The sequence below is a fragment of the Gobio gobio genome (assembly GCF_949357685.1).
Source record: "Gobio gobio genome assembly, chromosome: 7".
Lineage (NCBI taxonomy): Eukaryota > Metazoa > Chordata > Actinopteri > Cypriniformes > Gobionidae > Gobio > Gobio gobio.
The window spans coordinates 46693085-46706339 of NC_137103.1; the positions used below are offsets into that span (position 1 = coordinate 46693085).

A 13255-nucleotide genomic window follows, 5' to 3' on the forward strand; every position below is an offset into this window, starting at 1 on the left:
ATTAGTAAAAAACAAACAAACAAAAAAAAAATTACACCTTTGAAGCCCATAATATGAACGGGCCACATTGACAGATTAAATTCTTGATAAATAAAACATACATAAATGAATATAATTGATTGATTAATTTATCATTCTGTGCAAACAGAGAACTGAGATATGATCATGTAGTTCATACTAGCAAACAAGAATTGAATGAATGAATCATTCATTCATGAATGAACATGAAAAGACAAGGGACTATGAACAAATAAATAAAACGAATAATCAAATTACACAACACTGAACTGAAGGATTTAATCAAATTCAGCAAACAAATGAACGAGCTCAGAGAAATGTACAGTAGAAACAGTGTGATTAAAAAATACCTGAAAATAAATCAAAAGATTCATAAAGTATGCTTCACTAAACATTTAATAATGAAAAGAAATATACAGTATAAATTAATGAAGAAATCATTTAAATATATTATTTTATTGAAAATGTAGTATCTTTATGTACAGCCTCTCATACATACATACATATATATACTATGAAATTCCACAGCCAAATAAAGAATTCTCAGTGAATGGAAACTGTTCTCTCTTGATCTCTAAAAATAAACGTACCAAATAACGTACCTAGTTCTCCCCCAGCTCATAAAATACAACTAGTATTGCAACCTGGAAGGTAAACATTAAATACACAATGGAGAATATCAATATTATTAATGATCTATACATTATTGCATCATCAGAGAACGCAGTCTCGTGACAAATAAGGATATCACAGAGAGATGAAAGGCCCACGGTTTTCCTATTACACAAAAGAGAGTTGGTGTCGTGATGAAAACAGGTCGAATCTACTACTACTATGACAAAAAGAGGAACCCGAACGCATGTGGAGAAGAGAAATGCTGTGTTTTCTGTCAGATAAAAGGATAAGAGTGGGCGGCACTGAAGAACTGGTGATTGAGCTTATTGACTACACGATACAAGACAGCACACAGGCCAAAAACTGCATCACAGGCTCCCTGACAACATCAAGCCGTTGACTGAACACGTCCTGTCCTACGGGGAGATTTGGGATTGTTTCTGACAGCGCCTCGGGGGCATGTGCTTGTCCGGGGTTGGTTGAGTTGAAAAGGAAGACCATGATAATTCAAGTCTTTCAGGAAGCAGTTCAACACTTTTCTTGTGTGTTTTAAGTGTTTTCAAATGCAAAAGTCCTCACTCCTTCCTGGGTTTTGTGATGGTGAGGACAGTTGAGGATAACGTTTCAATAAATACACCATTGTTTCAAGATCTGAACTTAGTGTGGCATAGTTCGAGAAATGTCCGCTCCGATTTGGGCGCTTGCTCAGTAAGGCGCAAATAGGATGGAGCCCGCGGTGTGTCGGATCGGTCCCGGAGCGGCGCGGAGAAAGGAGGGTGGAAGGGAGGCCGTCTGAAAGATGGAGGTGTTGGGACGAGGGTGCAGGGAGAGGGACGGGACTGAGGTGGGGGAGAAGGATGTGTGGATGAAAGCCGGTGAAATGGGCTTCACCAAGTCATTCTGCAGGGCGAGTTTGGCCTGGAGGAAAAAGAACAACACTGAATCACTTTGGGGAAGGAGAAAGAACAGTGTCTATGTCAATAAAGAACTTAGGACTGCACAATTAATCCAAAGGACATTGATTATATGGCCTAGTATGATTATTTAAACCCAAAAGCCTGTGATGTATAAATATATAGCCCGCATGCACCATGTACAGCTGAGGTTCTATGAATACTTAATATTTACATTTGGAATAAGAAGCATATTAAAAATAGTAAATTATAAGCAGAAACTAAAACGTCTTCCTTCAGACTGAGGGAATGCACATAATAATAATAATAATAATAATACTCCATTAGTTTAATATTTTACAAATAATAATTATTATTTTATTATACTTATTACAATTTATAATAATACTTAATTGATGATATAATATAACACCTTCAATAATTATTTGTATTAAGTGTAATAATAATAATAATAATTATTATTATTAATATTATTATATCATCAATGAAGTATTATTATCAATAGTAATAATTATTACTATAGTAATAATAATCCATTAGTTTAATATTTTATAAATAATAATAAATATTTTATTATAATTAATAATAATACATAATTTGATATAATAATAATGATTATAACAACAACAATGATAATATTATTATTTGTAAAATTTTAAATAATAATAATAACACCTTCAATACTTATTTTTATTAAATGTAATAATAATAATACTAATTATTATTAATATTATTATATCATCAATTACATATTATTAATAGTAATAATTATTACTATAGTAATAATAATCCATTAGTTTAATATTTTACAAATAATAATACATATTTTTATTATAATTATTAATAATAATAATAATACGTAATTTATGATATAATAACAACAACAATATAATTATTTGTAAAATGTTAAATAATAATAATAATAATAACACCTTCAACAACATATTATATCATCAATGAAGTATTATTAATAGTAATAATTATTACTATAACAATAATAATATTGATGATAATAATTTAAAACATTTGAATGCTTTACTGGTTATAATATTTTTTTGTTTAATACTTTACAAATGATTATTATTATTTATACTTTATGTATTTATGATGATAATAATAATAAAAAATAATTATTGCTATTATTATATCAAGTTGAATACTTTATGAATAATAGTATTAACAAAACAAAAACTATGAGGATAATAATAATAATATTTAATACTTTACAAATAATATTATTGTTGTTATTATCATTACTACTTCTAATAACAGTAATAACAACAATAATAATTACAATATTTTAATGCTTTACTGGTAATAATAATAATAGTAAAATATTTAGTAAAAATAATAGTCAAAATATTATTAATTTTTTTTGTTGTTATTATTAATTATTAAAATATTACAGTTCTTTTCTAATGCAAGTATATGGATTGGAGGATCTGTGCATTTGGATACTTTCAATGGATACTTTCGATACTTTCGGTACTTTCTGCCTCCGCATGCGATGCGGAGGCAGAAATTATCCTCAAATATTGTAAACAGAACAGAATAATAAAAAATAAAAATAAAGAAATTCATTCTTATGACATTCTGTAATGCTCGTCTGAGCTAGCAACTGTAACCAAGGGATGTGGAGCTTAGTGAAGGGCCAAATGTACTGCAAATATTAAGTTGTTTCAAACATATTTTGCATATAATTCGAAAAAATGACAAGCGAGCATTAAGCCCTTGTGATGCATTAGCATCTCAAAGAGGCATTTGTCAGCCTGGAAAGTGTGGAACAAACTCCTCACAGCACTGATACTTGAGATGCGAGTAACACTTGATGAAAGCGCTTGATTATAAAGAGCATAAATAATGCATTACTGCCAGAGAGCTGGAGCTCCGCTGCTGCTTGTTGTAAGGGCTGTATTTGGGTTTGGTGGGTTTGCCTGCCACTCGGTCCTTGTGCCGCCTACTGGAGATGTGCTGTGAAGAAAACACACTTCATTAACGCTGTTATGCAAGTGATACACAAGCTTAACACTGAACAAACTATCAAAAACAGCATACCGGTAATAGGAAGTACAACTTCATTTTGTTTGCATGCAAATTTGGCAAGATCAAGCCACAGAATCGCATTACTATTTATAGTGCTTTCATTATTCATCACTGCACGTGTTACGTTTTCTTGTAAACTGCATAAGTAATGATCATGCCAAATGCAACCACAGACACATGCTAACAAGAATACACCCTCTCACGCTGGAACTGAACTGAATACCTGTTTGAGCTGGATTTCTGAGTTGACGTGGACATCGCAGATTTCACAATGAAACGTCTTGTTCTGTAAGCCTGAGCCTTTGTTGAGTTGTGTGGCCTGAACTTTGAGTTTGGACCCGGGTCTGGGGTACGCTTTAATGGGGCCAGCTCCATTTCGTGCCTCCAGCATCGTTTTGTGCTTTGAACCTGATGAAACAGTGTAGAAACCAAGCTGTTTATTCAGTGCACCTGTAAGGCTTTTGGCTGCATTGATCTAACTTAGCACAATTTCTTACATCAAATATTTCAATTAAAGGGATAGTTCACCCAAAAATGAACATTTTGTCATTACTTGCTCACCCTCACGTTGTTCCAAACCTGTATGAGTTTCTTTCTTCTGTTGAACACAAAAGAAGATATTTTAAAGAATGTTGCCGTCGGTAATAAAATAGTTGACGGCACCTATTGACTTCCATAGTAGGAAATAAAATACTATGGAAGTCAATGGCTATGTCAACTGTCTGGTTACCGACATTCTTCAAAATATCTTCTTTTGTGTTCAACAGAACAAAGAAACTCATACAGGTTTGGTACAACATGAGGGTGAGTAAATGATGACAGCATTTTTCATTCAAGTCAGATGAGAGCTTGACTTTACTTATGCTTATATTTTTACAGCCTAAGGCTGTGTGTCCACCAAAGCGTTTTTAGCCAGCTGAAAACGCCTCGCTGTGAGCGCACCATTTTTTTAATTTGAGACTCTTTGTTTATGATATGGAATATCCGTGTAAGTGTTACTAGTATCTCATTTCACAAATAGTTTGTTTCTGTATTTATTCTATATAAAATGCAGATACAATGTAAAGTATTTCCTCTGGCTCTTGTTTTAAATGATTTTGTTCCGTTATTATGCTCGTTGTTTTCATTTGTTGACGTTGTACAAGCAGAATGTGGCGGTTGGTTGGTGTTGTATTTGTCCCGCCCCTCCTCCACTATGATTGGACGGCTGGGTGAAAAGTGAGAGTGATGGGCGCTGCGTTTTACTCAAAGTTGAACATTCTTCAACTCTCAGCGACCAGTAAAAAACGCTGAACGCTCAGCACTTCAGCGCTCAGTGCCTCGTTGCGCTCATGGCCTTCTAAAAACGCAGCGCTTCCATTGAAAACAATTGAATACGCCAGCCAGCCACGTGAAAAAAAACGCTTTGGTGGACAAACGGACTAAGGTTATGGAATATACTAAGTTTTATTAATTTCCATGAATCAATTCAAACTGTCTTTAAGCGAATCCATTCAAGATTATTCACAATTCAAAATTTGGGATGAGTAAGATTTTTTTTTATTAATAAGAAATTAATACTTTTATAATATGTATTAAACTAAACAAATGTTACAGTATAACATTTATAATGTTTACAAAATATTTCTATTTAAAATAAATGCTGTTCTTTTTATTTATCAAAGAATTCTGGGAACCAGTTTCCACAAATTTTCAAGTTTTCAACACTGATAATAATAAGAAATATTTATTGCGCACCAAATCAGCATATTAGAATGATTTCTGAAGGATCATGTGACACTGAAAACTGGAGGAATGATGCTGAAAATTCAGTTTTGAATTCACTGAAATAAATAAAAAATACAAATACACAAACTTTTAAACAGTAGTGTATATACTGATTATCATCAAAATGCTGAAAATAAATAAAAATAAAAGATATGTTGTAGCTTTATCACTCGCCCTAGTCTGATTCCATCCCACAGATCTGAACAAATTCTTCTATTGTGCGTCTGGATAATGTTTTCTAAGCATTAAAGAAAGCAATTTCTTGCCGTTTAAATATTTTAAAGCTGTGCATAACTGGAAAAACAATGTATATTGACTACATAAACGTCCATGACTTTTTAATATTTGATTAGTCCCAATGACTTTTCCAGGCTTAGAAATCAGCTTTTAAAATTCTGCAATATGTCCAGGTTTTCCATGACTGTGGGAAACCCGTCTACATTTTCCAGTTCTTCATACATTATCAATGATGAGCCTCACATTGCTACCCTGGTTTTGATTTATGTTTTAACTGCAAGTACATTTCCACACTCATAAGCCTCAGAGGGTCACTTCATGAAACATTCATGATAAAGAAGAACGTATAACGTGGGAAAGACATTGCGATGCGGAGGCAGATGTTCGCCACACACCTATGTTGTGCGCCTCCAGCTGCGAGAGGGAGTTGACAGCCACTTTGCACAGCGAACAGTACAGGAGTTTCTTGGCTTTCTCCTCCTCGGACTCCACGCTGGGCTCTGACGGGGCCGTTGGCACCGCTGCTGGTTTGGAGGTGTTCTTCAGGGCTGCCGCTTGCCCTGTCGGCTCGGTGGGTGGGCTGGCATGTGCGGGTGCCGTCTTGCAAGGGCTGGGCACTAATGCCACCGCGGGCGCAGCGGGAGCTGGCACAAAGGCTTGCGGGGAGGCAGGGACTGTGCGCGCAGCCAACGGCTCTGCAGTTTTCTCTGGAAACATAAGACAGAGAGAGAGAGAAAGAAACAGGGAAAGGGCAAATCTGATAGTTAGTGTTGAATGGCTCAGCATGTTGTATTGTGCTCTGCCACATTTCAAATTCATGTCTGTTTTTTCCCCACTGTTTTGTGTGTTATGGTTTGATACAAGCTATTGGCTGCAGGCAAGCAGTTTCTATGTCAAATGAGTTACAACCAGTGCTGGGTAGATTACTTACCAAGATTGTGGTCTGTTACTGATTACGAATTACATGACAAATATTGTAATTAAAAAAAGTAATCTAAAAGTAATCAAAATGTAGTCAGAGTGCATTACCTAAATTTTGTAATTACATAGGTAATGCATTCTGACAACTTTTTGATTACTTTTGACCTAAATTGTTAATCTCATAGATTTAATTGTTTAGCATTATATCCATAACAGAACATATATTCTATAAAAAAACCATATAAACTAAATATAAAAATATATACCAAAAAATATATAAAATTATAAAGAAAGAAAATAAATAATTTTTTTAACAACAACAAGAAGGATCCCAAACTGGGGTCTGTGAAGGAACTGTAGGGAGTTTGTGATAATAATACTAATTAATATCATTACAATGAAATAAATAAAATAATCAAAATAAAACACTTGAACACATACAAAAAAATACTTGTTTAGCTGAATGTAATGTGACCTTTAACCGACATCAGAGAATGAATGAATGAATGAATAAATAATTTGCTGGCATTGTGTGAATAATATGACATTATTTAATCAATAATTATTTAATCAGTAACTGTAGTCTGATTATGAGTATTTTAAACTGAAATATAATCTAAATACAAGTGTACGTCATCTTTTGGAATCTAATTATGTAATCCGCATTATATATAGATTTTCACTCAGATTTTTTTAAATTCGATTTTAGGTGCTTAAAGTCATGTCATTAATAAAAAACACAAGAGATGGGAAGGCTTTGCAACATGCCACAATTTGCACCTAGATGCTAATGTTGGCTTGAGTAACCTGAACCTTGAGCTGAGACTCAAACTCGGGTCACCTTGTGCCCAGCAGCAAACAGCTTATACTCCAGTTATTTTGTCTGTGGGTCGTTATATTTCTTACAGCCTTCTGCTCATTCTAAATCAGATACAGCAAATTAAAATATTAATGAATTAGTGTGAGAGTGATTGCGTGTGTGAATGAATCCTACCTGTCTGTAAAAACCCATTCAAATACAGTATATGCTAGAACTTTTCAGTTTTTAAGCTATTTTATTGATAAATCACATGGAAGCATTGAAAGTAAGTTTTTGCGCTACTGAATTTTTCTGTTTGCGCGATCTGCACATGACGTGTGAGTTACTGTCTGTATGTGTGTGTGCGCGTGTTACAATGTAGCAGCACTTTAGTTTAGAATGGTGATTACCTTACCTGAACAATAAACTATTTTTCTTAAACTGTTTTCACTGATTCTTTTGGAATTTTGATAATAATTTATCGGAAAATCTTAACTCTGATCAGTTAGAAAAGTTATAGCACTCCAAGGGCCATATTTTAACGATCTGAGTGCATGGTCTTAAGCACACGTGTCTGAATCCACTTTTGCTAGTTTAACAATGGGAAAAATGGTCTAAAAGGGTTTGACCCTATTCTCTTAATGAGTCATGGGTGTGTTTTGGGCGTAACATGCAATAAACCAATCAAAGTTTCATCTCCCATTCCCTTTAAAAGCCAGTTGCTCTCGCACCATGGCGGATTGCTATTTACATGGTGGAATTTGCGAGCGGAAAGAGAGGAATCCTTTTATTGTTAATATTTAGAAATGTTTGTGTGCTGCTACACATCCCTGTGTGTGTAATAAGCAGAGTGTTCAAGCGTCGTGCACCCACCTATCCGCTTGTTAAGTCGTGACGTACGGAACGTCGTTTCTGGGTCCAAGCCTCAACTCGTTTCACTTGAGAATGCCTTCGACGGCCGTTTTATGAGCGCTATTTATTCAAATTAAACATCAAACATTTAAAAAAGTTAAACAGTTAAACATTTGAAATACTTACAGTCTACACAACAGTCTCTGTGCTCACAGCGTCACAGACATTAATATTTTATCGATTTATAAAAGATTAATCACTGTCTGGCCATCTGGAATTTTGGTATGGAGATAAAGGTTATGATTATATATTTTTTGTAGTATTACACCACATTGTGTGTGTATATTAGCACCGTTTGTTGTTTTTCTTGTGGTATGAGATGGAACGCTTGGACCCGGAAGCGTTGCCACGTGACGTCAGACTTAACCGAATAGGCGCATATTACTAACGCGCCCTTTAAATAACACAAAAAATTATGCGACCAGGTTTTTGTTGGTCAATGGCTCAGTCGTTTTCAGTTGCCTCTAAATGGCAACACACCAACAATGCGCCTGAACACACCTCGTTTTCAGACCAGCACGCTCATGGGAGAACAGATGAGCACGAGTGCATTGGCTATTTAAACAACATGGCGCTGGACATGAAAACGATAACTGCGTCGGGCAGAAACTAACAAAAAACACTTGCGTCGCGTCTGCCGCTGCATTGCGCCGGGTGTATGATAGGGCCCTAAGTCAGAACAGTCTAAAGGTCTTCTGCAAGGCGGCGGTATTGTTAGTGTCAAAATGACATGATCAGTGACTAGTCGACGTCAAGCTTAAAGCGTCATGTCAGAGCATTAAAGTCGACACATTGACAAGTAGACCAGTCTGTAAAACCCCTAGTTACTACACAGTACTGGTTACAACAGCCCTGGGTATGGTCAGGCTCCCTTCTAACACCAATGACTGCTGGGGTCCTGCGTGCTGTAATGTGATAGGACGTGACCCCTGGATTGCCCACCACCCTTACGCTCTTGTCATAGCGTTACATGCCGCGGGAGGCCCTAGAAGCACTTGATGTCGGATGCCTGTACTCTCCACCCAGTCTCTAACAGGCTTCTGAGGGAATATTCCACTGGTTTATATGAATGTCACTTTCTGCTAGCGCTTTTTTTTAACTCCCCGAGGACTCAAAGCCGCCAGAACAGTCTAATGTTCCCCCATACAGTGACATTACACCCGCTGACACTAACCTGAACCTCAGGCTGGAACTGCTGCTCTTTTGCATTTTTTTTCTCTCTCCCAGTTTCAGTTTATATTTCAAATCTTCCAAAGCGTGGTAGGTAGATGTGGAGACATATGCCTCTTTGTTCTTGTTCTCACTATTTTTTGCGGTGAGTCATAAAGAACTTATTGTAACCGAATAAGAAGACAGATCAGAGATAAAGTACAACTATTTGGAAAACTTTTCAAAACTAACAGAAATCATAGCCTCTGTATTAAAACCTAGTAAACTGCCTCACTGTCTAGGCAGCTGCTAATTTGAAATGCCCAACATAGGCAGTAAAAAATCAAAAGCACTCAGACTCGAATTATAGTTGCTGCTGAACTAACGGTGTGATACTTTAATAAGCATAAAAATATGCAGTACACACAAATATTAGATAATTTTTAATTAAATTAAACTTTTCTAATCAAAGTTTTTGGTACTGAATGATTTTTTTTTTTTTAGCTCAAACTACAGAAAATGGTGCCAGGGTAATGGGTTCGATTCCCATGGAATGTTTTAATTAATGAAAATATAGTTTGAAAATGTAATATAACAAAAAAAAATTTAATCTTGAATATACCTCATAATAAAATGCATATGTGTAAAATGCTGCAATAGATATTTCTAGCTTTGTCTCGATGCAGTGCATTATGGGATTGTCTACTTTGTGAAGAATGCAATCACTATAGTTAAAAAGTTTGGAGTCGGTAAGGCTGCATTTATTTACAGTAAAAATACATTAAATCAGTAATATTGTGAAATATTATAACAATTTTAAAATTTCTATTTTTATATTTTAAAATGTAATTTATCATTGTGATGGCAAAGCTGAATTTTCTGCATCATTACCGCAGTCTTCAGTGTCACATGATCCTTCAGATATCAGTCTAATAATCTTATTTGGCATTCAAGAAACTTTTCTTGTTATTAATGTTAAAATCAGCTTCTTAAAGTTTTTTTTTTTTTTTTACCAGATTCTTTGATGAATAGAAAGTTCAAAAGACCAGTATTTATTTAAAAGATAATTCAGTATAACAAAGTCTTTACTGGCTTTAATGCATCTTGCTGAAAATTAAAAACAGGCCTATTAATAACAGTGTTTAACGGTGGTTTAAGGTGTAAGGGAAGGTTCAACAGTGCAATTATAGATGTGGGAAGTTCATGGCCTAATGCTTGGAGAGTCAGACTGGTAACCTGAAGGTTGCGGGTTTGATTATCAATACGGGGCAGGAAATCCCCAATTGGTCCCCAGGCACCACAGCAAAAAGTCTACCCACTGCTCTGAGTGTGTGTGTTCACTGCTCCTAACATGTTTGCACTAACTTGAATGGGTTAAATGCAGAGGACGAATTCAGAGTATGGGTTATCATACTTGGCCTTCACACCACTTTTACTTTTTATTAATTACAACTGTAATTACATGCAGGTATTTTTTGATATATATATATATATTTGATATATATGTAAATGTAAAAACATGTATGCAAACAATAAGTGTAATAAATGTTCAATTTTAGTACATAGTAGTTAAAGGGATAGTTCACCCAAAAATGAAAATTAGCCCATGATTTACTCACCCTCAAGTCATCCGAGGTGTATATGACATTCTTCTTTCAGACAAATAAAATCGGAGTTATATAAAAAATGTTCTGGCATTATAATAGCAGTAATAGTTGCTCTGTTTTTGAAGTCCATAAGAAATGCATCTGTCCATCAAATAACGTGCTCCACGTGGCTCTGGGGTGTTAATAAAGGCCTTCTGAAGTGAATCGGTGCGTTTGTGTAAGAAAAATATCGGTCGAATGAGGCATCTACGTATATATATCTTTGATCGCACCACTATTTTGACCTTTTTCGCCGGAAGTTATGGCGCTGGGAATACTAGATAACATTCGTCTGATAAAAAAGGTAAAAAAACTACATAAATACTGTTCGGTTTCTCGTAGAAACCGATCGTTTCATGTCTTAAGACATCAATGTGTCGCCACGAGCCGCATGGTTTAATAAGGATTCGTATGTCTATGTGTTTTTACTCTAATTGCTCTCATACTCTAAAATATCCCCATTGACATGCATTATACGACTATCACACTGCAATGGTTGGAGTTAAAAATCTTAATTTGAGTTCTACTGAAGAAACAAAGACACCTACATCTGGGATGCCCTGGGGGTAAGCAGAAAAACATTAAACATTTGTTTTTGGGTGAAATATCCCTTTAATGATGCCTAATATAAAGTTTGACCAAAAATCTTACTGACCCCAAAAGTTTGAATGGTAGCAAATAATTTCAACTTAGAATTTGGCTAAAAGCAGCAATCTACCCTTTAAAACAAAAGTGTGTTCATGATGCCTTAAAATACAGCCTACGTAGGCAGCTCCCTAGGTTTTGGAACAGAGCCACAGTGATAAGAATTGGCACTTGTTGTTTGGATGCAGATCAAGCAGTGACCTCAATGCTGAAACAACCTTGCTATATCCTTTCTGAAAAATGCGGAACGTTTCTCGGATCTTAAAAAAAGAAAGAATAATAAAAAAAAAAACAGAGCAATTACCATGCACACACATCCCAGAATAATCCAACACACAGAGTTCTGAAAAATTACATAAACCAGGCTCTTACGTAAAGCACTGGAGCTAGCAATTTTAATGATTTAGTGCTTGAAGTTTTCCCATGTAAACTAAATCTGACTGCATTGTGTGTTGCCAGGGTTCGGGGAGAGACGAAAGCAGCAGCCCCCCTCCCGAGTCTCGGTCCGAGCTTAACGCCGCGCTAATACGACGGCATGACAGCGAGGACCCATAAGCCATCTGTGAATCAGGCTGACATTCATTTGGCCTGATTTGTGCAAAGACACTGCATATCAATGAGGACCACCACTGCCTAATAAATGAGGCGCACCCAAATCTGTCTCAGAGTCTGTAGCTGGAGAACGAGCAAATTCGGAAAGTATGCGCTGGCTCGGATATGCACCCCGTAGGGCATGTGTCTTGGTACATCCCAGTCTTGATTCTTAATCAGACACAAGGGCCTGAAATTGAGTGGGTCACAGCGTGAAGCAAAGATCAGATGATTATGTTCTTTGAAATGTAACACAAATCTAATTCAGTCGAATCAAAGGCCAGGGAGGAAGAAAAAAATGAAAATAACAGCATCCCAGCACGCATCCTACCGCCTGTTCGAATTCCGTATGTGTTTTCCATAATTAAACATTTAAACTCAACACAAAAAGAGACAAAACGATCATGTGCAGGAAACTCAATACGCAGGTAATGATGAAACAAGCAAACAGAGCTGCAGGAAAAGCGATCTGTTGTTAGCATGATAAAGCATATGGCTGATTACTGCCGCAGCAGGGCTGCTCCTTACCTCGGCGCATGAACAACCAGCACGTTTTTGAGTTTGACGGATGCCCTTGGTCACCCTAAAGTGGTCTAGATGCTTTCACGAGAAAAGGTACGGCTACATGCAGTGCACACAAACACAAGCACATGGAGTGTGTAAACAGGGGCGAGGGTTCGGGGTTAGAGCGGCGGCGAAGAAAAGCATGGAAGCAAACACACATGGAGAGGGAAGGATAGGAGAAGGAGGACGGGACAGGTGATGTGGAGCAAGAACAAAAGGAGCTATTAACCTGGTTGGTCAGAGCAGCTGGCAGTGACTGCAGTGCAGGAGGAAGTGGTGGTGGTGGTGGTGGTGGTGATTGTCTTAGCGCCGCTGTCCAGGGCGGCTGCACTTTTCTGCTTATTTTTCGTGGACTCCTGTGCTTTGAGCTTCTTGGCATGTTTACTGCCTTTGTAGTGCGCCTCGGCTTGGCTCTACAAAGGAGAACAAATGAA

The 13255-nt window shown here is 36.4% G+C and overlaps 1 protein-coding gene across 4 annotated transcripts in view; it reads right to left on the reverse strand.

Annotated features, from left to right (window-relative positions):
- Window positions 1-268: 268 nt before the first annotated feature.
- Window positions 269-13255, reverse strand: part of znf385b (zinc finger protein 385B) — a 166813-nt gene continuing 153826 nt past the window's right edge. For all 4 annotated transcript variants that reach the window (XM_079822484.1, XM_079822483.1, XM_079822482.1 and 1 more), the window contains 5 exons: window positions 13051-13234; window positions 5990-6301; window positions 3814-3998; window positions 3417-3518; window positions 269-1551 (listed from right to left, as the gene is read on the reverse strand). In XM_079822484.1, the coding sequence (XP_079678610.1) occupies window positions 1339-1551; window positions 3417-3518; window positions 3814-3998; window positions 5990-6301; window positions 13051-13234 (996 nt within the window). In that variant the 3' untranslated portion in view covers window positions 269-1338. The remainder of the gene's footprint in view (window positions 1552-3416; window positions 3519-3813; window positions 3999-5989; window positions 6302-13050; window positions 13235-13255) is intronic.